We start from the raw sequence: 26,420 nt of genomic DNA, 5'->3' as shown, positions 1-26,420 counted from the left end.
GATATAAGTCAAAACACTTTTTTTAAAATAACATAGTGTTTCAAACAGAACTTATACTTACCGAGATATGCATATAACAAAATGACAAAATAGACGAGCTGTGAGTGCATTTTTTGACTCTGACAGAGATTTTTAGGTTACTGTTAGAGAAATTGATTATTTCTAAGTGGCCTTTTAGCCCTTGTCTGAACATGAAGTGTTTTCTTGTGGGTAATCACACTTTATTACCAGTACTGTCAAAGGTCTTTGGGCTTTGTTCTGGATTTTTTAAGCACTTCTAAGTCCAAAACACATTTATACATCAGACACAGAACCCAACTCCTTCTCAGATGATTCTCATGGCATTCATTTTGATGTCTACGTACAATTGTTTTAATAAATTAAAATATAAAGAGTCGATCTAATGATTTATAATAAAGGGGAAGTCCAAAACTTGCTCCTTGATATCTTGCCACATTTTGCATGTTGTACAGGGGGATGCAATAAAAGACAACAATAGGTTGTTCTGCAGTTAGCAGCTTTTGTGTATTTATATATATATATATATATATATATATATATATATACTGTATATATACCTAACAAACCAAACAAAACAAAGGAAATTAATAGGGATTTTTTTTTTCAATTAGTTTTTGTAGGTGTTGATAGCTGTAGGCAGAAAGGGTCTTTTTTGTCTTGCACCTGATCTGGAGAAGCCTCTGACTGAAGACACTTTGTTGTTAAAAGTCTTCTGAAGAGGATGTTCATGGCTGTGAATAATCATCTTCACTTATTTCCTATGTGAAATTATCTCCAAAGGATATAGAACAAAGCTGTCCTTCTTTATTACATTGTTTGTCAAGCTTTCTTTTAGTAATTTACTCTGATGCCTATTACCCCAGCAGAGGTTGGAGGAAGAGACCACACTCTCCACAGCAGACGTATAGAAGATATGTAGCATCTTTCTGAAAAAGCAGGACCTAAGCTTCCTTATTAAGCACAATCTGCTCTGTCCCATTCTTGCAGACGCTTAAGTTGTGTCACCAGTCAAGTTTGTTGTCCAAGTGAACACCAACATACTTATTCTCATCCACCACCTCCAATTCTTCTTCACCTTTGATGTCAATAGGATTCAACTTGTTCCTGTTTCTTCTGATATCTACATTATTCCCCCTGTTTTTGTTCACATTAGGATCAGATTTTTTCCATACTATGCCACGATGCAGGTCACCAGGTCCCTGTACTCAGCTTCTTGTCCATCTTTGATGCACCCAATGACTGCAACGTCATCCGAGTATTTCTGCCTTACACAGAACCCCTAATAGACTTACACAGAACACCTAATAATCTGGTATTTCTCAAATGTTTAGAGACATAGTAAATTGTGTTAAACTTTTGATATTAAAGAAAGTAAATTATTTTATAAATGTACTGTGATTTAATGTCAGTCGTTTTAGTGTTGGTAATTTTCTGGTTTGAACTGTTGTTGATGTTATCTTAAACCTGAATGCAATTGTAAGCCTTAACTGACCTTCTGAAGACCATTATAATTTTTATGAGCTAAACAACGATCCACAATAGCATATGTGCAGTATTTGAATTTAACTATAGTAAATCTGAACATATTTTTTCCTACTTATTAAGGGCTGTAGTTAATATTCCTGGTAACAGGAGCGCTCAGTTGGAGCAGATTAGCTGCCTTTCCTCCCTAAATCATAAACTTTATTTTTGCTATGTTTTGTAGTCAGGTTCACAACTGTTTCATGGTCGTAGAGTGATTGATAGTATAAAACACAATTTCAAAGACATTCTCACCTTATTTTTTCCCTTCCACAGCAGATCTGGTGTTTCAGGACTAAGATTGTTATGTGTTACTGATGGACAGATAGTTAACTAGCTATATAAATAAGGAGGAATGTTCCTTTGGCCGCTATAAAATCAATTTCCACAGAACATGGTTAATCATTTAATATTTATGGAAGTTCTTGTTAGGACTTAAAGTTAACAATCTTCCTTGGTCAGAGGAGGATTAAATCATATCCAAACAATCTAAGAATATGGAAAACATAAATATACAACAGAAAATATGTAAACTACCACAAATAATAATAAATACATACAGAAATAACAGTTAATAACTACTTACCCTAGAATTTATAATGCAGTAAATATTACATACACACACAGTGATCATTGTATCAGCTTTTTCTTAAAGTAGGTGTTTATTCCCCTATTGAATGGGGGTGTCGGGGACTGACTACAGCACCACATGGAAGTTAAGTGTAAACTTGGCTTACCTTGCATTCTACTCGCCAGTAGCTTTCCCATAGGGGCTAAAACAGTTCATGTTTGGTGCCAAAGTCAGATGCCTGTAGGGATAAAACACCTGACCTAACTGCAACTGTGGAAAATATTACTTTGCTAGTGGATGCCTGTAGATTTTTAGAGGTACAAATTGATAAGAAAAGGAAAACACCTGTGTGCACATCTGTTACTGAAAGCCAACAGATAACAACCTGCCACAAAACCCAGAAAAGCAGGATTATAGCTTATATATTTAGAATTTCTTTCAATTATATATGTATGCATTTCTCTATGTAAGGGTGGTGCAGAACTTACTGAAGGAACAAAAGAAAAAATGTAGATATGACAGGTTTTCCAATGACACCTGGCTCTCTGAAGTGCAGGAATCTTCTAATCTGATCACACAATCATCTCTGTTGAATCCCTGAAACATGTTTTTGGCAGAAGCCTTATTTATGATATTAGGAATGTACGGATGGAACTTTTCATGGCTTAACTCAAATTACAAGGTAGGAATACCTCAAAACCCTAATTGGACATAAAATCTTATGCAAATCCATTTAAAGCAGGCAGTGAGTAGTAAGTATGTATGCTAATCCAAGGATTGGTGCATTTAACTGTCAGCCCACAAGCTTTAATGGCTCAAAAAGGTTTCATGTTTTTACTTTTTTTTTTTTATATCAAAGCCTGTGCTTTGGGCTCACAGCAATTTTGGATTTTTTTTTTCTCAATAGTGTGATTTTAAAAAGTGTGGGGAAAAAATGGGACAAAAATCACATACAGAGAGCGATAGGCAAAACTTGAAAATGGATCTAGGAAGGGGCTTTTGATAACAGGGTCAGATATGAAATGATAGATAATCGGGAAAGTGGACAATTTTCATTCAACCTGCAACACCTTTCAGCTTTTTTCTACAGATGTGATCCAAACAGGAGACTTTGAAATAAAATTCCAACTATAGTCCTATTCGCTCTGAAAGTTCTTGGCCAAATGATATAACTTGTACTGTAGTACACTGAAGAGCTCTCCAACACTTGATGTCACATACATGTTAAAGAGGCAGTTTCCTCTGTATTCCTCAGTGATAATTGCATTACTGCTAAACAGCAGTAGTTTAGGTCATGGCTTTTGGAAAGTCTGTTTAATCTTCGATCATCTTTTTTAAAATAGACAGATATTGTAAGAGCTGTTTTTAGGAGTTCCTTTTCAGATCAAAGTGTTTTAATGTTCGAAAATTGAGCTCAGAAATTCATTATGTAGAACATTATAGGAACATAAAATATGCAGCTTTCATTCCAAACAGGTGAAAAGATAAACCTCAGAGAGCTTAGTTATATGATTATATTTTCTCTTTATGTTTTGGGAGCATACTGTTAATATCACTGCCTTGAGGATTAGACACAATCGCTCGATCACCCATAAACTATATAAAGGTGTGTACATTAACATGTCTCACGGCAAACACTAAGAAATAATTTATCTTTGTTTAACTCTATGAGGTGGACTTCTCCTATATGTCAGGCAAAGGACTGTGGGCAACCATTGAGGTCCTACCTGTGGCTAGGGATATCAGGGGCCGTATGCTGATGAATTGATGACAGTGTCAACTCAGCTGCCAGCTCTATTATGGCGACCTCAATGCAAATCTGCCGTGGCTTAAGTGTCCTTACAGATTTGAGGTAGTAAGATTGAGTCAAAACATCCTGAAAGGAATCTTCTCAGTCGGATCCTCTGACCAGCGGTCAAGAAATCTGGACAATGGTTAGGGTTCGCTGTGTATATTTCTTTGCAGCTAAAGACCTCTAGTTTACCATTATTTGTAGTCTTTTAGACAGCCATAAATTATATAGCTTTAAGGTTTTATGGTTGAATTTTTTTCTAAGTTATATCACATTTAATTGACTTCTGTAGATATTTAGGTAATTGTGATCTTACAGTTTCTGGAAAATGCCCGTTAAAGTATTTTAGTATGAAGCTCTTAAAATAAAAGTTTGGTATTTAATTAAATGGTTTCAGGTGTATAAATAACTAAACAGACATGTATACAAAGGGAGGAAGGAGTCATGAAAAGAGAGAGAGGCGGTGCTCACTGACTAGTAATGAGAAATCTGATCCAGGTCTAAACAGAATGAAAACATGTAATGAAATAACTATAAAAAAAAATCTTAATGTGGAAAAGAAATTGCTGTGCTTTTTTTCATAAGCATGGATGTTTAAGACATTTCACACAGTGATAAAATGCAAATTATGTTTTGTTTCATAGGGTTAATGAGAACATGTTTTATAATTTTTATCAAGCTTTGCTAAACCATTTTTCGCAGTTTTACAAATTCATATTCAGTTTGAAGGAAGGTCAACACTTCAACTGTTGCTGACAAATGTTAACAGAAACACTGCACTGAAAACTGGTTAAAAATAAACTGTAAGCCATAAGTGTTTGAAATTTTTTTATTCCTTTAAATATAGGTACCATTAATTATTAACATATTTTCCCAAAATCTTCACAATCATATAATTGGTTCGCAAACATTGACCTGGCATTCATTTCCTAACAATAAAAGGAAACTAATACTTGAATTGAGGCTAAATTCTAAAGTAACGTAAGCTAGGACAAGTTTAGGTATTTGTGCCCATCATAGCAGCTTGCATTCATGAGGCACAAACATTTCGCTTCAAAACTTTAATTATCACCCTTAATTTGAGATACATACATTGTGGAATAAATCTGTGTAGGGCTAAAAAAAAGCAATTAAATGCAACGCATTGTGCAGCCAATTACCTCTAAAGTGAAACCCAAAATGACGTGTAGTTTTTATTAAAAGAAAACAAAAATTATTGATATCTTACATTTTTCCATTACTCATTTTCCTGTTTCTCCACCCATAGCAAAACCAAGTTTATACATTAAAGAGCTGAAAACCCACTAGATACAATTGATTCTAAACTTTTTACACTTCAGGCGGGTCTACAGTGGCAGGAACACAAAAAAAAAACACCATCTGCACTCTGAGCCGATGCAAATCAAAGCAAACATTCATCCTTTCAGTGTTACGAATGTCAACTTTTAGAAATCATTGTTTTTATAACAAGCAGGTCTTCAGCAAAACAACTGCTGGGCTTCAGATATGTACCAAGGTACAGTGTATATGTTTTCAAGAATAAATAACTTAAGCAGAATAGAAAGAGTACCTGTAGGAAGTAAAAAAAAAAAAAAAGACAAAAAAAGAAAAACAAAAGATACTAAGGTAGAAGCCCAAACACTGAGCTTTGGAACAGTAAATATTTCATGTCAGCGTTTTCCTAAAAAATAAGTAATTTATGTCAGACTGTAAAGCGAAATCTGGAGGACACTCCCAGAATCCCAGAGCCATCACTAACATTGACCGAGGAATCTGCTACTATCAGTCTGAGCTCTCTCATTAAAAGGGAACAAAGTGTCAACTCCACCAAACCTGGAATCTAATGAAACAATCCAACTTATTACAATCAGTTTAAGTTCAATTTTCTTATTAGTTAAATAATCATACTTTCCAGTCCCTATAAGCTATGAGTACAATATCAATAACATGTTTTTTTTAATGCACATATTCGTCATCACTAATGTCTGAGTCATCAGCCTCCACTTCTCCTTCGATCACTGATTTCTTCCCTCTGCAGCATGATACCACCAGTCCAATGAGGAAAGCCTAAAATGATAAGCCAGTTATACAAATTAAAACACATAATTTTAATCATGCACTTTTCTATTTCCTCTTTAGGAAACAGCAACCAATAAAAACATGAGGAATGTTTTAAACATTATATTACTTACTCCAATAAAAGCCCAGTTGCCAAAGTAGTAGATGGTGCTAAAGAACCAGAACTTGTGTAGGAAAAGATAGGTTCTAGTCACAATGCATTGATCTGAAAAAGAGAGATACAAAGTTATTTAATATTTATTAATAGCAGAACCAGAAAAAAAATCATACAAGGAAACCTTAACAGTTTTAAAGTGTTTCTTAATTGTTCTTCAGCTAATGTGTATACAGCGATGAATGAACAAATTTTCTTCCGATTGATGATCAATTTCTTTAGCAAACTTAAATGACCATCCACCACCCTCCATCTATAAACACATTAAAGCAGGCATGTTCACTAATTGTCTTCAGGTAAAGCAACCACCCGTTTTGAAGCATAAATAAAGATGATATTGTTTTTCAATGTCTAAATTGACCACCCCTACCAAAAGAGCCTGTATTCCCCATTTATTTGTAGTACATGGTCCAGGATTTCATAATGATATAGTCCTCAGAACAAAGATCAGAAATGGCAGATCTAAACACATCAGAAACCAAATGAAATATGACATATCCATTGCTACATGGTATACCATACATCTGAGTGAGAAAGGTGTCTGAACTCACTTAAGAGCTAAAAACAGGCAGGCATTACAAAATGGAGCATTGCCTCGGGCAATTTTGTTATTCTAACCATAAAGCAGTTAAAGGAAAGTCATGTCACCATCGATGTGCATGTGGCACAACAAATAAATGAAAATAGAATGATGTAACAACTAAAATCAGAGTTTAACATGAAAAAAAAATGCATAAAGCAGACACCAACAAATCATGAAGATAATGCACTAATGTTTATAGATTCTGAATCTGAGATTCCAATCAGTTTGAAACATGTTTGACCAAACTTGACTTTTATTTTGACTCAGTGATATTAATAAATGATGACCTCAGCAGCAAAACATTGCGGCCCAAACGACCTTAATCACAAATATTTGGACCAATACAGAGAAGAAAGTGTCAGGTCCTGCTTTTCACATTTCTGAATGTAGCATTTATGTTTTTCCTTATCAAATAAAAAAAGATTTCTTCTTATATCACACTGCCTTGCAAAACTACGTCAACATTTTCAACTTTTTACATCAGTCACGGTTTTGTGGCAGAAAATGTGATCAGTTGCAAGACTGAACACAATGAGTGAGAAAAACCATCTATCAACCTGGGAGTAAAGCATCTACTGTTGTGATCAAAAGAAAGTACACACCTCTTTTAATGTTAAGGTTTAATAGGTCAAGGGTTTAGACCAGCATTCCTTAACTCTGAACCTTGAGGTCCAGTGTCCTGCACCTTTAAGATATGTCTCTGCTACAGCACACCTAAGTGAAATAATCATGTCATTGGTTTTGGAAAAACTCAACATGCCGAGGAGGTAATTCCGCCTTTTGATTGAGGTGTGAAGCAGAGATGCAACTATAAGGAGCACTGAGTGTAGAGAACTAGCCAACACAGAAAATCTCAAAACCTGAGAAATGTAAAATGGTATACTGTATTTCTAGAAATTTAAAGGGGTATATTCTTTCTTTGGACTATTACTATGCATTTTTAAAAACAGGGATTCAAAGCTTTCAGGCACAACTTCACTTATATCCAAGACCTGCTGAGATAAAGACCGCAGCAACTTTTAAAAACATAAGAGACAGACTGACTCATGGCCTCTAATTGTGATTACAAAAACAAAAGTATCTAAAAATGTACAGAAATAAATTTCCCATGACTGAAGAAAATGAAATAAATATAATTTGAAAGTGATGTCATCACTCTGTCCTGAAGGCTGCAACACTTTACAATGCTGATGGGCAGGTTGTGCCTCGTATGTGTCAGAGGGCATAGCTCAACAGAGGGGATGATTGTTTGTCTGTTTAATGCTTTTAATAAAGGAAGAAAAAAAGAGCATAGCCCATAAAAAAAAACCCTCCAAAAAAACGAAACTGCGATTCACTTATTCTGTGGTGAGAAAAATGGCCAAAGCATTCATCTGAAATGCATTGACCTTACCACCCAACCATTAAACTAGATATTCCTTCATTACAGTGTAGCCGTCAAGATATTTTAATTTAAAAGTTTACTAAACAAATTCTTCATTGTCTGCTAGCTGCAAATCACTTAGTGATGGTGAAAAAATGAGGTTAGAAATATTTATGCAAATTTCATGGAGCATCTGCCGCATTATGTTTTCAATCATCACTAGAATGGCGAACGTCTTAACATGGATGTTCATCTAATTTAGAGGTTGGTATGATTGACAGTTTACAATATATGTCTATTGTATCTCCATGTAAAACTTAAATTCACTGCTATGAAATCGGCACCCTCTCAGATTTCCAGCTGTTGTTTCCCTGGCAACCCCTCAGCAATTCCTGTCTTCACCTCTGTATATGTACTTGGGGAAAAAAAAGGTATTGTTATCATTACAGACGGTTGCTTCATCATAAGATGTGCTCAATACAAACTTTGAGAAACCATCTTTTTAGATTAATGTTCAATTCCAAACGAATGCAAAGCCTTACTGATTTCAAAATGGGTTTTTTTTCTACTCCGACTCTTCTGTAATCAGAGCAAAATAGGTTGTAAATGAAGCCATTGCCAGTTTCTTAAGGAATATTTTTTTTCTGAAGTCTTCCTGCCATTAGCGACATCTGTCATTTGCCAGAAAGAGATAGTAGGCCAAAAACTGATCAGCAGTGCCAACTGTCTAGTAGCTGCCTGCAATATCTCCTAAGAGCTATTTTTTTACCCTTAATTTGTAAAATAAATAATTTAAACCTACCCCCTTTTAATTGTCATAGCCCTGAAACATTGTTTTATGTAAATTTTTCCTATTCTTTTCTAACCTCTTTTTTTTCCCCCTCATACATTTTCTGGATTTTTGGGGAGATGTGCCAAATTCTAACATGCAACCATTCAGCTAATCAATTTTTTAAATACATTTGTTGTATATTTTGTATACATAATATAATATATGTATACATAATATATTTTTGAAATATATATTATATATAATAATATATATATTATATATATTATATTATATATAATATAAGTTTCAAAAATGTAAAATGACAAAAACAATCTAAGAATGAACCCTAAACTGTTTCAAATGCCTGATTCATTTGAAACATTTCTTTAAGTATAATGTAATCTGGCCAAATAACATAAAAAAAGCAATATCAAGTCTATGCAAAGCAAAGAAATAGCATTGAAGCATCGTTTTTTTTGCTATGCTTTTTTACTATACTGTTTTTATTATGCTATTCCCTAATTTATAATAATAATAATTTATAATAATCTAATTAATATCAAACTAAGATTTAGATAGTTATTTGCTGCCCCTGTATATTAAAACATACACAATAAGGGTAAAGATGTTGTGAAATAATATCCTACAAGTTTTGAAGGGGGTGGAAGCATTTTCATGGGGTAAGTAAAGGAGAATGGAGGGTTTCAGACAAAGCAACTAGAAAAAAAAGCCTATTTAATTTTAAAATAGGAATGAATATTTAATCAAGTTAAAAATAAATACGAGTGACTACTAAGATTTTAATTCTTACTCTTTTTCCTGATTATTCCCTCCCTGCCCAACCAAAAATAAAGAGCACACAATACCTGCTGATCACTGACTGTACCTGTAGGAAAGAAAAGCTTTTGTCCCTTAATTTCACTCTGTCAACACAGTAGCTGTCCAAAAACATGCCTGTTTAGAAATCTGGGAAGTGTGCATTCAATCTCTGATGAGAAACAAACAAAGGAGGACAAATATTGGTTGATTAACCAACAGATGAAACCGCCCTGAGGTGCCAACATTGGGCACTAAATGATTAACCACTTATCAAACTGCAGTTTGTTTAAAAAAAAAAAAAAAAACACCAAAAAACAATTAAACTGTGAGCATTATCACATTCTCTATTCTCTAGCAGTCCGACAGACAAAAGGGATAATTCATTTATGGGAAAGGCTACTAATGTAATCGTAAACACAAAAATAAAACAGGCTTTAAATTAAACGAAAGAAAAGGTTCTGCTCTTTTCTCTTTCTAGAGGAGAAGTTTTTCTCATATCAGCTTTTGAGTCTCCTTAAACTGATACAGAGATTGATGAGACGGACTCAGACAAAAAGGACATCAAGCGTTCAAAAGCTGAGTCACTCCCCTTTATGTGTGTGAATGAATATTGGCAGGCATGGAAATGTGGATGACGTCTGAAAGCGTGCAGCGTCTGTGCTATCCTGAGCAGACTGATTCTTAATATAGGGGAACAGTGAAGACTTAAAAAATACCAACCAGGATATCCTTCCTTAATGAACTGCAACACTCGGACATTAAAAAGAATGTTATCTAAACACATGCTCCTTATTAAAACCTCTCTCGACAGAATAAAGAAGCAGAACATTTCAAAAAGCTGGAGTTAGGCTGTCTGGCCTTATTAGAGAGCCATCTGGAGCATTAACACTGACCCTGCTGTTCTGCTCCTCTCACGCTGTTTCTAACAGAGCTCCTCCCACTGACTTGAACCCTATGAACACTGCAGACACACTAATATGAAGCTAGAGGACATCAAGTTCCAAATCCATAACTCCCTAAGGTTTAAAAGTGATGCCTTAAAGCCAATACCATCACAGCTTAGCCCAAAAGAACACTGAAATTCAATAAAGGTATCCACCTCTGCCCCATTTCACTTATGATATAGATGGAAGAAAAGCATTTAAATCCCAGCACCAAGAGGGAAGGGGAAGAAGATTATGAAGAAGCAGCAGAGTTTTTTCCAACAGACTCCACTTCTTCTCTTAGCCATCTATAAGCTCTACAGCTGCTTTGATGAACCACCGAGGTTTGAGTAGAGCCTACAGATGGTTCACAACAGTGGTCTACCTAAATATATTATCGGGTACAATATTGGTCAGTTTCACCTTGAAATCATTACTGGTGTTTGATAAGAGCGCTGGGCCGGCGTGAGGATGCAGGTAATTTCACCTTGACTTGCGAGTGCTGCCCTGTGTAGGTTGATGAATAATGCATGCATTTCATCTCCACAGTGAAACGCATAGATAAAACCCAGCACACACATGTAAGCACTCAGTGTTCCTTTTGAAGGATTCTTTATAAACAACTACTCTGGAAGGATCATTCTGCGCTTTTGCTTTTTTTTTTTCTAAACCTGAAATGGAATGGAGCATTTTTGTTCAAGTGTCCTTTGAGGATGCTGATATTTTCTTACTACAATTATTTTTAAGACATAGTGCTTCTTAAAAAAAAAACCCTTCTACTATGAGAGTTCAGAGAGAGTATGTTTCACTGTTAAAATGTATTTGTAGAGTCATCAAGAACCCTTGATGCACACACTAAAAACATCGGACAATAAAGTTATTAAGACTTGACCTCAGCAAAACCTCTGATCACATAGAGAGGCCAACCGGGAGAGGGGCTTATCTGGAGACTGAAAGAGATCGGTTCTCTTTCTAAAACACAAACACTGAATTATTTGTTGGTGCCTGCCACAGTAATGCAAGGGAGCATGGAAAGCCCTGACAAAGTAAAGCTTTTTATAATAAAAAGGGATATATATATATATATATATATATATATATATATATATATACACACACACACACATGCATATCTTCATGGTAAAATTCTGTCATTTAGCATATAGTGGTGGTTCAAAGCTCATAATGTAAATTAGTTAACTGTTGTCTTCAAAGGGAATTGAATTATTTCCTTTTTGGCCTTTTTTATCCAAAAGAGGTGCAAGTCAGACCAACTTCCAAATATTAAGATGAATAAAAGTAACAGTGTGCTTACTTTGAGAGATTAAATATCAGACCACTCTCTTAAGCTACTTCAAAAAAATTTACTTAGGCGATAACCTAAAACCAGGTGTAGTTTTTTCCCCAACTGCAGCTTCGGTCCCGTTTGGGTCAGCATGAAAGCGCGATCGGACTTTATTATGCGCACCACACTGGTGCAAGCTGGTGGTCTCTGGTGCGTACTAGATGATGTCTGAAAACAACCATACTCTGGCATGATAACATAGTTCTATATTACGGACATAAATTACCTTAACAGTCTTCGGTATCTGCACAAGATGAGGATCTCACAGTGCATGTTAGGAGGCATTAATCTGCACCTTCCCCTGAATCGGACAGATATGTCCATATAGCGTCTCCAGAGCATCAGCATGTTATTTTCAAGCTACAGCTGTGTTTCATTTTCAAACCTTATCCTTTGCCAATACTTGTATATGCAATCCTCTATATATAATATATAAAAAGGCAAGAGCAACTCAAAACCGGCAGATCTTAAATTTCTGTTATGTAAGTTTTATCCATTTATCTCCTTTACTTTTTCAGTAGCAGCATTTCCATATTTTAACAGGTTGTCATGTAGACATGACTCCTTCCAAGTACTGCGGCTTTTGGTCTCGAGTGACGAAAAAACTCGGTGTTAAAGCAGCTGCACTAATTGACAAACGGAATTTTCTTTCCATTCCTTGATTTTTTTATTCTATTAAACATACTGTTTAACACTCAGGTCGTATTTTCATCCATCACCTTTTCCTGCTTCACAAAATGACCAAAGAGGTTGATTACGGATTACTGAAAGGCTAACAGAAAGGCTAACGTTTTAAATGCAATTAAAAATACACAAACAAGCAGAATTAGTTTGTTTTTTTTTTGTCCCATAGTGGGAGAATTCTGGTGTGAAAGTGGCAAAACAAAGACAAGACTAAGGAATAGTATCCATTTGTGCAAAGATACAATTATAGACAAACAAAGATCAGTCTGTCTATGTCTCTCCATATGTTTATACCTTATTTAAGGTTTGATATCTTTATGCTTGAGTCCGACCATTACTGTGGTAATAGGTAGCTAAAAATGTTCTCTAAAAAGTTGCATAACAGGTAGCAGTGGACTGTTGCACACGAAAGAAATGTTTATCATATAGGAACACAACTTGAGCATGGCACAATCCTTTGTAATACAAATTGATGAAGGAAATTACAATTAATTTGTATTGGTGGTTTGAAAGCCTGCAGCTGTAAATCGTTTTTGCACCCAAGATCTCCGAGGCAAAAGAAAATTGTTACCATTGTTTTTTCTAAAGCTCTTTAAAACAATGCTATGGAAACTAGCAAGTTGCTAGGAAACAGACAGAAAGGAAGGTTAAGAAAAAAACCACTGTATTGAAACTTTTCCCCATTGAGTCAATATGTCACGTTGAATGAAAAGTGATTATATGATGAGAGCTAAAGTAAAACTTAATTTGGCAAATAAAATCTTGTAGTGTGAAACTAGCTGACAAAAAGGCAATAATTAGTTAGAAATTGGACTAAAGACTAGGAGATTATGATAAGAATATTGATCTGAGGATCAGAAACTGGTTTGACTTGTGGATAAAAAGTGTGAAATAGGGTCATCTCTTGCAATTTCCCAGAGAAATTATTTGACAAATGATGCAAAGCTTTAAGTGAGGTATATTGCAAAGGAGTAAAATAACTGATAAATATCACCGCTACTATAATTATAATAAAAGTCTAATTACTAATATGGAGAACCTACAATTTACTTTGTATGTTGACTCATTTCCACTTTGCTGAGTAAAAGAATAATGTAATGCCTATGACCCTCGACAGATAATGGATATTTTTGCTGGGAGCACCTGGTTGCCATGATGTTTGGATCATTACCGTATTGTGTCCAGCTGGCCACTCGGTCACAAACTTGACTCCTGCCCTCTTTTTAGACATTGAGTAAAAACAGCAATTGCTACAAAAGAATGAGCTGATGTGCTCATGTGGGACCTTAGGCATCCGAACCAAGATATGTCCTCACCTAAATATCAACAAATACCCAGTTTGTAAACACACTATAGTGGATATTTTCCCCACTCTGTTCTAATACTACTTGCCCTGCAAAATGAAACAATCAGGGCTAAAGCCTCTCAAGGGAGAGAAGAATCATAACTGTATAATAATGAGCATTGGTATCTGAAGCATATTATTGTATCAATGCATATTTCACCACTACAAGCTGTATGAACTTGAAGACTTTTTAAGTCAAAGCAAACCACGGGATGTGCAGTTGTTTGATGATGGAAGGTGAGGTCTATGGAGATCATTAGCCTGTATAAAAGCTGTGCATTCTTATCACGCAGCCCATTTTCCTTGGGTAAAATGGGGTCCAAACAGAGATTTAACTGATTCTGAAAAGTTAAATGGTGAAAAACAGCTTTCAAAAGAACAGTATTAAAAATAATCATATATTAGAGATTACAGAACTATCAAATGTTTTTTTTGCAAATAGCCTATAGCAGGACAAGAAACATGTTGAGATGAAAAAGAAGCAAATGAAACACCAAAGATTTGGAAAAATTACCCTCTCCACCTCAGTAAGAGACCAGCCAAGAGTATACCTTTATCTTAAGGGCCTATATCATGCTAAATGTTTTTAAATTATTTTTACTTTTAACTATGCTACAAAGCTATTTTGTTTGATTTATGCATGTCTGAGTATTCTTCAATTAAGATCCATTAATCACTAAAAAAAACATGCTGTTCCTTGTAAAATTGAGGACAGCGGTCTATCTATCACTATCAATAATAAAAGCCCTCACTTTAAATAGGACAGTATGATTTGTGGTAATGAAAAGTTTTGTTAAAAATTACTGCAATTCTAAAATCTATATATACCAATAGACAACTAAAGACACTTTCTAACTTTATGCATCACAGTAAAAGGCATATACAGAAATGGAAATATAAATAAGGTAACAGGAATGATGCACTGAAAAAAAAGACTAAAAACAAACAAACACAAAACTCTACATCATATTTGTGGATGAACTGCTAGTAGAACAAAAAATTCTAATTTATTCAAACCCAATAACAAACTGACTTTTCTATGCAGAATCTTCAACTTGTTAAAAACCGTCTTGACGCTAGCTTTTAATGCTCTCCCCTGTTGCCCCCTTCCTGCTCCTGTCAGCTTTACAAAGAAGGCAGAGTTCTTTTGAACAAGACTACATCAATTACAAAGTGAGCGTTGATCAACTGAGAGCGACTTCTCTCTGAAAAGGAGTTCCAACTTCCTGCAGCCAGAGGAACCCTTACCTTCATGCCTGCATTAACTTTCTACTGTCATCTTCTAGGTTTTTCCTTTCTTCTTGGAGTGTTTTCCTTTTCTTTGTGCTCTCTCACTGTTGCACATGAAATGAAGCAAAGTATTGTACTACAGCAAAAGAAAACTGCTCAAAAGAAAAACTCCATTGTTAATTTCAATTATAGGTCGAAATAAACTAAAACAATGAATGTTTTCTCTTACCAACCAAATATAATTTGCATCTAGAAATGTGGTTTTCCAACTTCCGAGTCAGTATTTACTTTCAACTAGTCTTAGAAAACTTTTCAGTTGCCAAAAAAAATGAATTGTAAATACATTCCGCCTTAAAAAAAAAAGAAACATTAAGGTGTAGTTCCTATTTTGCAGGAATTCATAAACTTCTCACCAGCATGATTAGCAAATGTATTCCATCTCAGTTGCATATGCTCCTTCAGCCTGACAAACCCTCTTACTCATGGTAGTAGTTTCAAAGATGGTTAACAACAACAACAACAACAACAAAAAAAATTCATTAAAGTGACCGACACCTTAATATCTTCAATTTAATGACTGGTGGGAAATCTAAAATGATACAATTCCTATAGAAATGGAACGCGTGTTCCAGTCCATTTAAAAGCACTATCATAAAACTGAAGACAAAAAAAAAAAGATTTTAGGGAGGTAAAATAAAATCTTTAAACTATGAATGATTTAAACAGTAGAAGGATAATACAAATCCCCTGGTTGCTGCCAGACATCCTCACTATACCCCACCAGAACCAGATGAGTTGTTCTTGGTCCCATCAGAACACAGAGCAAGGCTCCAGTGCATTATCTTTAAATGAAGCTCCCTTCTGGGGCGACAGCCTTTTCAGACCAACTCATTGCAGTGTGCAGCATGGGACCTGTGCACTGACAGGCCGACCCCCCTACCCTTTCCTTTCCTTTCAGCCTTTGCAGCAATGCTTCCAGCGGTTGCACTTCTACTTTTAAAGAACAACTGTAAAACCTGACTGTGAGCACATGTACCCTTAAGGTTTTTTGGGTAACCATGGTGAGGCCTGTTCTCAGTGGAAAATGTTTTGTACAAAACTGTAGCTGGCCAGTGTGCTGCAGCTCAACTTTAGGTTCAGCAATCTTCTTATAGAGAAGACTAGGGCTGGAAGTATTATTGAACAGGAGATGCTGTGAAAACTTTTCAGTTTTTTTGGCCAAAAGACAGATGAGCCTTTAGGCCTATTTAAAATACAATAATAATAAATAGGTAAATAGATTGAGATTCACTACTTTATTTTCTATGTACACTGCAGTACACCAAACCAGTGTCTGTAACACAGAGACATCAGTTCTCAGGTGAATATGTGTTATCAATTAAACTTCACTATAACACTATAAAAACGTAGATTCTGTCAGCTGGCATGAACCTGAGTCACTGTGTTTATGTCATATGTGACTATTAGCTCCAAAACGGATGTGGGATTTCAGTGTTACTTTGAGCTAGAGGCAGGGTGCCCCGGTTGCAGGTGTCCAAATGTTGAGTTGCAAGAGCAGATAAAGTCTATCATGAGCGGATGAATCCGAAATGCATTTCTGTGCCATATTTCCTCCTCGTTTCTGACATTAGACTATATAAATTTACTAGTCTTCTGACAGAGCGGGATACCTCGCTCTAGCTTGCTTGACGTTGCCATGACTACGCAACTTCCATGAATGTGTTTATCAGGCATCAAAATAATCACCAAAAAAAATCCAAATACACGTAATACTAAAATAAAAAAGGCAAAATCATTTACAAAAACATTCATAAGATTTTTATAAAGTGTGCTAAGTTTTTTTTTTATACATTTTTTTTTCTGCCTCTCACCACTAGGGAGTGCTGCAGCACCCCCAGCACCCCTATTTCCTGCGGCCATGCTTCTGTTATATGAATATTTTCTTTTCCCTAGAATTTTATATTTGTGAACCCGGCGTAGGAGCTGTTGCTCGTCCACATTTTTCCGTCTACGTAGGTGTTCATGTTCTTAGTTGCTCGGTGTGTAAATTCTATCTTCCATGCCACTTTAGCTTTCACGCCATTCCAACGTATTTTGGCTGCACGGGTCTTGAAGACGCATCAAGCACAAATCAAGCTTTAGGCTACTTTCACACTACGTGCAAATATGACCCAAATCTGATCAGAAAATGGCAGTCAGAATGACGCTATTCCCATCGTTTCACCCCAAAAAATATCCGAATTGTGCCTCTTCCATATTTGGTACTAAATTTCAAACGCATTTGATAGTTTCTATAGCCTCTGCAGCCTGAACTGTTTTGTCACATTTCACAGAAGGCAAATAAACAGATCTATGCAAAAAATATGCGTCACTGCTAACTTTCTGGGAGAAACGCATGTTAAAGGAAAAAAGAAAATGTAAGGGGTTGCAACAATTTCCTTCACAACTGTAATTATATTTACATGGAAATGTAAACAGTTCAAGGAGGTGAATGCTTTTATAAGCCACTGTATGTCTTTAAGTACAGCCAAGGTTATCAGTCTTATTTTTCCATCATCTTGTTTGCTAACATCATCAACAAAACAAATATCTGTTTCACACTTAGGGGAATAGTTACTGTAATACAGTAGCCAACAAATTACATGTTCTCTGACTTAATTTAATCAATCCTGAGTACTGCCTCTTTTCTTTTACGCCCACATGGTCCTCTATGCAGATATCCAGTACATAAACTATAATGTATTTAATTAGGGTTTAGCAGGAGCTAAATAAAGAGTAATGCTTCCAGCACGGTAATGAATAAAGGAAGACACCCATTAACATTAGGAGAGGATCAGGACTCTTTTTATTAAAAGTGCAAAAACGAGCCCCTATCTAAATGGAAGGTAAACTAAGTCTTTTGTTTTTGTATGGAGAAGAATACTAATTTGTAAATGATAAGATCATGCAATGTAAACAAACTTGGCCCCTTTCTGTCCATTAGTGATATCTCAATCGCTTCCAGCCAACACCTTGTCCTTAATCTCTGTAGTTTCATTTTAGCATGGCTGAATGGGGCACAAACCTAGAGGACAGCACATGTTTTAATATGTCTGCTGTACACAGTCATAACACTTTTTGGTTGCCTCAGGTTCAGATTTTGATGATTGTCTTAAAGAACACTCGACTTGGCACAGAACAGCATCATATACATAATCTGTAGTATCAGTAGAGTTGTATTAACAAATTCAATTTGCATACAAGTTACTTAAAATAAAGATTATTCATTCCAAGTTATATTATTTTTTACTTTATCTATTTATGTATCTTTCTGTTGGTTTTATCCAAAGGATGTTCTGTTAAAAGACTGCTGATAAGATACTCATTCAAGCATCAGTGAATAGGGTATATTTTTTGTTTGTGAGAATAATCAACTCAGACTTAACTTTTTATATCTGAACTTTATTCTAAGCTTTATTACCCACTTGACATTTTAGCTTATCATATCTCATTAACAACTCTGATTGCATCCTAGCTCTACAGATTGTAATTTGAGAAAGCATTGAAGCACTATTTGAGTCATTAACTTTTCCCTGCACTAATAATCTTCTACAACAACAACAACAACCTATGACATGTACAGAAAGCCAATTCTTCAATCAGGTGAAAGGCAGTCTTGTTTGTACAGGTGATTCGCTCTATTTGATGTTTGGCTGTTTAAAAAGGAACAAAAATTAGGGACTATAATAAAGGCCACTGACAAGTGAGGGAAAGACATGGATTTTATTCTTTAAATGCAATGTTGACACATCTCTAGGATCTGGTACTGCAAAGATTTGCCATTATATGCCAATTTATACTTACTATCTGTATCATTAGTTTTTTTACCCATTATAATGAAAAAACTGGTTTAGCACCGACGCTTACAAAAAAAAAAAACATACACACACACACAAAAAAAAGGTGTTATGGACAAAAGCGGTATGGTTTTGCCTAAAGGAAGACAGCATTTCCCACGAGGACCGGTGCAAAGAGTGGTAAAATCCTGGTTGCCTGCAGTTGGATTAAACTATGTTTCTGTTTCTGGTAGCTGTGTAAAAGATGAATAGCGATTAAGCAATTAATTTAACTTTATTAAGCTCACACTGTAGAAATTCACCTCTGCATGTAACCCACCCCCTTGGGGAGCAGTGGGCTGCCAATGTGCGGCACCCAGGGAGCAGTGTGGGGTTTAAGGGTCTTTGCTCAGTTACCCCGAGTGGCAGTTTGTGGGACTGGGGCTTGAACTAAGAACCTCTGAATTCCAAGCGCAATGCCCTAACCACTAGACCGCCCCACACTGGACATCGTCACATGTTTCACCAAAATTAATCTTATTTCAGTGAAACATATGATGATGGTGAAAATAAGAACTGTTTAACTTTGGGTTTGTATTGTATTCCTGCACCACCGACCCCGCGCCCTCGACTTCCCCGCCTCACACGACTTATCGGCGACTGATGATGATAAATTAGAGCCCTGAAACAAATAAATATGTTTGCTAGTTTCACTGTAAACACACGTTTAGATCACAGCCTGAAGGTGCCGCATTGCCTGAACATCAACTCAATTTGCACTGATATACAGTCTTTCAGGGAAACTTAGTCGCATCAACCTCCGTCTTTATAATGAATGAGGAATGAGGGAATTGAAAACTGATTTACTATTTTAGTTACTTTTTTGGAGAAGTAACTATAACTAGTTACCTTTTTAGTGTAAATTTTCATAAACAACTTAGAAAAAAGTTTTATCTACACAAATAAACACAGCACCAATCAAGTTGTAGTAGTACACATGCTGGGACCCTTAGGTGGCGCTGTGACACCCCACATACACCGCGCTGACAAAGACACTGAGCATGCCCAGATAGCTCACGAGAAATAAAAAAAGCCAACTGGTGATGCATGCAGGTTACTAAGGTATTGTAGGCTTACAATGTTGTTTAACAAAAAAATTAAAAATATATGTGGCTTGCATGCAACACGAAACCATTTTTTTTCTTCTAATTTTTCCCACTGGGACCCGATTTTTTAAACTTTTATATAACTATTTTATGCCCCTCCAAAAGGCTGGTTTCATAATATTTCTGGGTGGATTGGCCGTACAGTTAATCTACAGTGAAAAGGAGCAGTTTACTGCAGAAGAACTGGCCATCAGTAAACAGTGCAATGGGATAAAAATAAAGTGCCATGAAATTGTGTCCACCCAAGGGAGCAAAATGTGATTTATATTACAAAAATAAAGGCCTAAAGGCATCAAGTGCATCTGGGACTAGATGTATTCAGAAATCATTCATTTAGGTTTCTAGACCGACTTCATCTTTATGTGCCTTTATTTTGTAGCTGCAATATACTCTGTTTCTCTTTTCATGTAGAGGCAGCTTCTTGAACTTTTAACTTAAACATGCTATACTGATAAACTTGTGTTGCCTTGCCTCGTACAAAAACACTAAAATAAAATGGATCTAGCATGTGAAACAATATTTTTTAGGTGAAAAAAGTCTATATTGTTTACATGGAATGTAAAAAAATATTTTGGGAAATAAAAATTTTAAAAAAGAAGGAAAAAAAAAAAAGCTCCAAAACAGGTTTTATCAATAAGGGTCCAAAACTGTTGCAGAAGTGACGGAAATAGAAGCACGTTTTCTGAGTAAGGAGGGACTTTCATTAATAATCCAAACCTCTCTAATACACAAACAACAAGGGTCTAAGAAATCTGTTCTCAATGTTTCTTTGACATGACCCCATTAGATCCCACACGGGTTCCTTGTTGATGCCAATAATTCTAATCTGTTGTGTCAGCATTAATGGGAGATCTAGAATGTACTGGTGGCTCTAAATCTAGTCTAGGCAGTAATGCTTGAGCCTGGATGGGAAACAAATCCATAATAACCTTTCAGCAGGCTGTAATTTAAGTGGTCAGAGAGAAAACTTGACTTTGGCACCTCCTTTTGGCTCTTGTTCAGGCTTTAGGAAATTTAGAACTGTGCTTGAATGGTCACTGGTCATTTATGCCCAGAAGGTGCTACCAAATTACCTGCATGAGTTAGTGCCCACTGTTACGAGGGAGCACTCAGTCACGCAGATGTCATGCAGACCTTGCCTCAGAAAGCAGAAGTTGTAATCTGTGCAATGTAAATGTAGACAGCTTTGGTTTGAACAGCCAAAAAAAATAATAGGATTATTACGATAAACCTAAGATTGTAAAGCAGCTGTGAAACATTTGTTGCATCCCAACATTACAGCAATACATGAAAGGATACACCCTTTATTTTATTTAAAAGAGGATGTTTGACTTTATTTTACAAACTTTCTATTAATCCCTGAACCAGACACACAAACAGATCCTTTATTACTTTAGTATAGATAACTTGGTAAACAGATCCAATTTTGCACCTTAGTGTCTACTTTACTACAGACCACATGTGCATTAGTCAGATGAATAAATTACCATAATAAAGCTGGTGTAATGTAGATTTACACGTTTATGTTTTCATGGCTGACGCACAGTAATTAGCACTGGCATGGGTACAAGTACATGCTACAGCTTGTATGAGTGAATGTTTCTTCCTTGTATAATTTGCTTTTATTTCTTATAAATAATAATCAATATTAAAACCCAGTGTTCTGAATTAGTTGTATTTTACCCAGTGCTCTGTATTTGCTCCAGCAGACTAGATCTATGAGTGCTACATCTTAGTTGGTGTGAGAGTGCTGCTCATGTGCTATGAAAAAGAAGTAGTGAGAAACCTACCCTCAGGTGCATCTGCATCACATATCTTTGTAGTGCTCAAAGTAGTATTGCCAGGACCTGGATCAGTTGAGGATGTCTGACTCTATAAGAAATAAAAGAAATGTTAGTGATTTCAAAAACATAGCAACTAGTGATGCACCGATCCAATCAGATACAGAAATCTGGGCTGAGAGTATAAAGAGATACTGATCAAATACTGTTGAAGGAACCTTATACATTGCCATGGGAAAGAGGGCATCAGGCCTGACTTAAACACTGTAAAAATAAACTACAGATATACATTCTCACTAATTTCTCTGTGTGACATAACTAGATTGCTTTGACTATATTGTTCTGAAGGACAATTAAAAAATAAAATGACTGAATAAGAATGCTTAGTCTGTGTTATTCTATGATATTTGATTCAGCTAACTAGTCATATAGCTGATATCCCATGCTGGTCAGTGCATCTCTAGTAGCATCTTTTTGAAGCAGATTAAAACAAACGTCTTCCATACAAAAACAGAGAAAACCTGATTTAATCTATTAAAAAGGAGTATTCCTCTCCACTGTCGCTGCAAGCATGCTTGGTGTGGGGGATTGCTTTTGAGTCAATGAGTTAATGTAATCAACTAGTTTTTCTTGGATAGTAACTGAAATGAATACCGTAACTCTCCTCAACGTGCCATGTTCTGCCACTGTGGCCTGTTAATCTACTTATAAAAGTCAGGTGTGTGGCAGCAGAGAAACATCTAATATTTGTACAACAGATGAGCCTGGAGACCAGGTTTGAGAAATACTGTCCAATAGGATAAAACAAATCTAAAGTAATTCATAATAACAAATCTTTCACTTTATTCCCATGATTGTTAATTTGTGGCATACAGCAGAGATGATATTTGGTATGCCTTTTGAGGTTCTGAAAGAAATAAACTACTGTATATCTAACTATATCTAATTTAAAGTGAATATAATCTAATACTACACCAAAATGAAAATGTTCTAGTTCCAACATAACAAAGCAGGGGATTTGGTGGGTTTAAATCCCAGATGCATCAGGAAGTGGCTGCGGTGTAAAGGCTCTGCCACGTCTGTGAGCAAGTTGTAAAGACTTGCTGTGGCGAGCTCTAAATACAGACCTATCATTACATACTAGTACAATGACAGTAACTGCAACACAAGCTTAAGACGGTCATCTTCATTTTGTTCGTCAAAATGCTGTAGAAATATGATCACAAAAAAAAAAAACACTTGTACTATGTAAAGTGTAAGAGTGCTTTTTAATATGTAGTGTTAGAAGTGCAAATAACTTTTCAGTGCAGCTTTTAACAACATATACTGGGTCATCTGAACAGATGTGGTTTAAATATTAAGCTTTCCAATTTCAAACCTAGAAATGTAAAGCCCAGTTTGCTTTGGTGTGCCAATCAGTATTTTCTTTTTGACATGAAATTTATTCCTGTTGTAAATCTGTTTACTAAAGATTACCTGCTGCTCCAGTCAGCTGCATACATTTGTCCAAATAGAGTAATTGTAATTCAGGATTACATAAAAAGAAATCATTTATGTAATATCATTTGGCCTTGGGCATTGAGAGTGCTGGCAAAGCAAAAATTAAATGAAAATTAATTTATTGGAATAGGCATGAACATGTAAAAATCTTAAATACATATGAATTGTTAAACAGTTTTTAGTACATTCTTGTATTTCAGTAAGGGAGACGATGGGTTGGCAAAACAAGGCTAAGATTTACCTAAATTATGCTGCTTTAAGCATGTTTTTAACAAAACGCACATGTAGCTGCATGAAAACCAATTGCAGACACCCACACAAGAAGAGAAGAGTTGGAGCACTCAAATGATATTCTGTCAAACAACAAAATCCAAACAGCAAATACCGCAATTTCTGAGAGGAAATAAAAAGAACAAGAGTCTAAAAGGCTTGTTGCTGGCCCACAGAGACCAAACCGCTGCCTACACGGAGCTGGACCACAGTGGTTTAAACCCACGGATACAGACATTGTTAGAAACTTGCCCTGAAAGGTAGATCTCATCAGGGAGACCAAAAAACAGAAAACGACGTGGGAAATTACTTGAACAGCTTTTTCTCACCTGTACAAGATATTTCTGGCTGCCGTACATGACATATTGTGGGGCCAGACTGTAGATCATGTAGCTGGTGTGAAGAACAATCAACAGCAGAATCATGCAGAGGAAGAGGAGGGCCTGGGGACGTGTTCTCTTTGGTCTTATTTTGTAGAGCTAGGTATAAAAAAAACAAACAAAAACAGAAATGTTCAGCTCACTGTTTATTCCTGAGGATACCAGAACTTTTAACTTAATACAGATGCCTTGAAAAATAAGTTACTATAACGGATAGGGAAAGGAAAAAAAAAAATAGAAAATAAACATTCTTTTTAGCAACAGAAGACTTAAAAAAAAACATTTTACTCTATTAGCAGCAGCGCTCAAAGTCAAAACTGACCACTGATTAAAATGAACTCTTTCCTTTCAAACTAGTTTTTTATAATATATTTTTTGTAATGCAGTTATCATTTAAAAAAAATGATAAATTTATCATTTATATACAAAATTACAAATATAAAATACACAGGTAAAATTAAATATATCAGACAGATATTTTTAACCATAAATTCTGCAATATAGCCCAATCAATTATTTCTGTCATTAAAATGCCTCAGGAGGAGGTGCTGCTGTCCCATCATTCCAACTGTCTTGGGACAGTTTGTATCACACTGTCCTTGCAGTTTCTTATTTGCCAAGTCAGCAAACTCATTTTCAATAAAGCTGAAACCCAATCATTTACATACAATGAATAAAGAGAGCATTCATTTCATCACAGGCAAAATAACTTCATTTTATTACTTTCTTCTTATGATATTAATATATATATATATATATATATATTTTTTTTTTTTTTTTGTTTTTTTTTGTAAGCGTCTGTGCTAAACCAGTTTTTTCATTATAATGGGTAAAAAAACTAATGATACAGATAGTAAGTATGAATTGGCATATAATGGCAAATCTTTGCAGTACCAGATCCTAGAGATGTGTCAACATTGCATTTAAAGAATCAAATCCATGTCTTTCCCTCACTTGTCAGTGGCCTTTATTATAGTCCCTGATTTTTGTTCCTTTTTAAACAGCCAAACATCAAATNTAGTCCTACTGAATACACTGTTAGAATTTCTATCATGGGAAGAAAAAAGCAGCTAAGTATAGAAAAACGAGTGGCCATCATTACTTTAAGAAATGAAGGTCAGCGAGTCCGAAAAATTGGCAAAACTTTGACAGTGTCCCCAAGTGCAGTCGCAAATCCATCAAGCGCTACAAAGAAACTGGCTCATATAAGGACTGCCCCAGGAAAGGAAGACCAAGAGTCACCTCTGCTGCGGAAGATAAGTTAATCTGTAATCGCAGGTTAACAGCAGCTCAGATCAGAGACCAGGTCACTGCCACACAGAGTTCTAGCGGCAGACACATAACTAGAACAACTGTTAAGAGGAGAATCAGGCCTTCATGGTAAAATAGCTGCTAGGAAACCACTGCTAAGGACAGGCAACAAGCAGAAGAGACTCGCTTGGGCTAAAGAACTCAACGAATGGACATTAGAACAGTGGAAATCTGTGCTTTGGTCTGATGAGTCCAAATTTGAGATCTTTGGTTCCAACCATCGTGTCTTTGTGCGATGCATAAAAGGTGAACGGATGAAATCTACATGCCTGGTTCCCACCATGAAGCATGGAGGAGGAGGTGTGATGATGTGGCGATGCTTTGCTGGTGACACTGTTGTGGATTTATTCAAAATTGAAGGCATGCTGAACCAGCCTGGCTACTACATCATCTTGCAGCGGCATGCTATTCCATCCGGTTTGTGTTTAGTTGGACCATCATTTTTTTTTCAACAGGACAACGACCCCAAACACACCTCCAGACTGTGAAAGGGCTATTTGACCAAGAAGCAGAGTGATAGGATGCGGCGATAGATGCCAGATGACCTGGCCTCCACAATCACCAGAACTGAACCCAATCGAGATGGTTTGGTGTAAGCTGGACAACAGAGTGAAAGAAAAAAGGGCCAACAAGTGCAAAGAAACTCCTTCAAGACTGTTGGAAGATCATTTCAGGTGACTATCTCCTGAAGCTCATCAAGAGAATGCCAAGAGTGTGTGAAGCAGTAATCAAAGCAAAAGGTGGCAAATTTTATGTACCTATAACACATATTTTCAGTTGTTTCAGTTTTTGTTAAGTATATAATTCCACATGTGTTAATTCATAGTTTTGATGCCTTCGGTGTGAATCTTCAAATTTCATAGCCGTGAAAATAAAGAAAACTCTTTGAACTAGAAAAAGCTGTTTCGCAGAAACAGCAAAGTGGGAATGCTTTTTTGCATTCCCACTTATTGTTGTTCACTTAAAATTTTTCTGACTCTAACTAGTCCCGCAGT

The 26,420-nt window shown here is 35.9% G+C and overlaps 1 protein-coding gene across 1 annotated transcript in view; it reads right to left on the bottom strand.

The window, feature by feature from the left end:
- Window positions 1-4,727: 4,727 nt before the first annotated feature.
- The window catches only part of lmbrd1 (LMBR1 domain containing 1), an 80,274-nt gene continuing 58,581 nt past the window's right edge, over window positions 4,728-26,420 (bottom strand). Inside the window, exons 12-15 of the mRNA XM_015374484.1 lie at window positions 24,064-24,213; window positions 21,974-22,055; window positions 6,098-6,189; window positions 4,728-5,972 (exon numbers count right to left, since the gene is read on the bottom strand). Of these exons, the coding sequence (XP_015229970.1) occupies window positions 5,862-5,972; window positions 6,098-6,189; window positions 21,974-22,055; window positions 24,064-24,213 (435 nt within the window). The 3' untranslated portion in view covers window positions 4,728-5,861. The remainder of the gene's footprint in view (window positions 5,973-6,097; window positions 6,190-21,973; window positions 22,056-24,063; window positions 24,214-26,420) is intronic.

This window comes from Cyprinodon variegatus, unplaced genomic scaffold, assembly GCF_000732505.1.
Source record: "Cyprinodon variegatus isolate N-32 unplaced genomic scaffold, C_variegatus-1.0 Scaffold104, whole genome shotgun sequence".
In the NCBI taxonomy this organism is placed as follows: Eukaryota; Metazoa; Chordata; class Actinopteri; order Cyprinodontiformes; family Cyprinodontidae; genus Cyprinodon; species Cyprinodon variegatus.
Note: the sequence above shows the minus strand (reverse complement) of the source record. Positions and strands in the feature narration are given on the sequence as shown.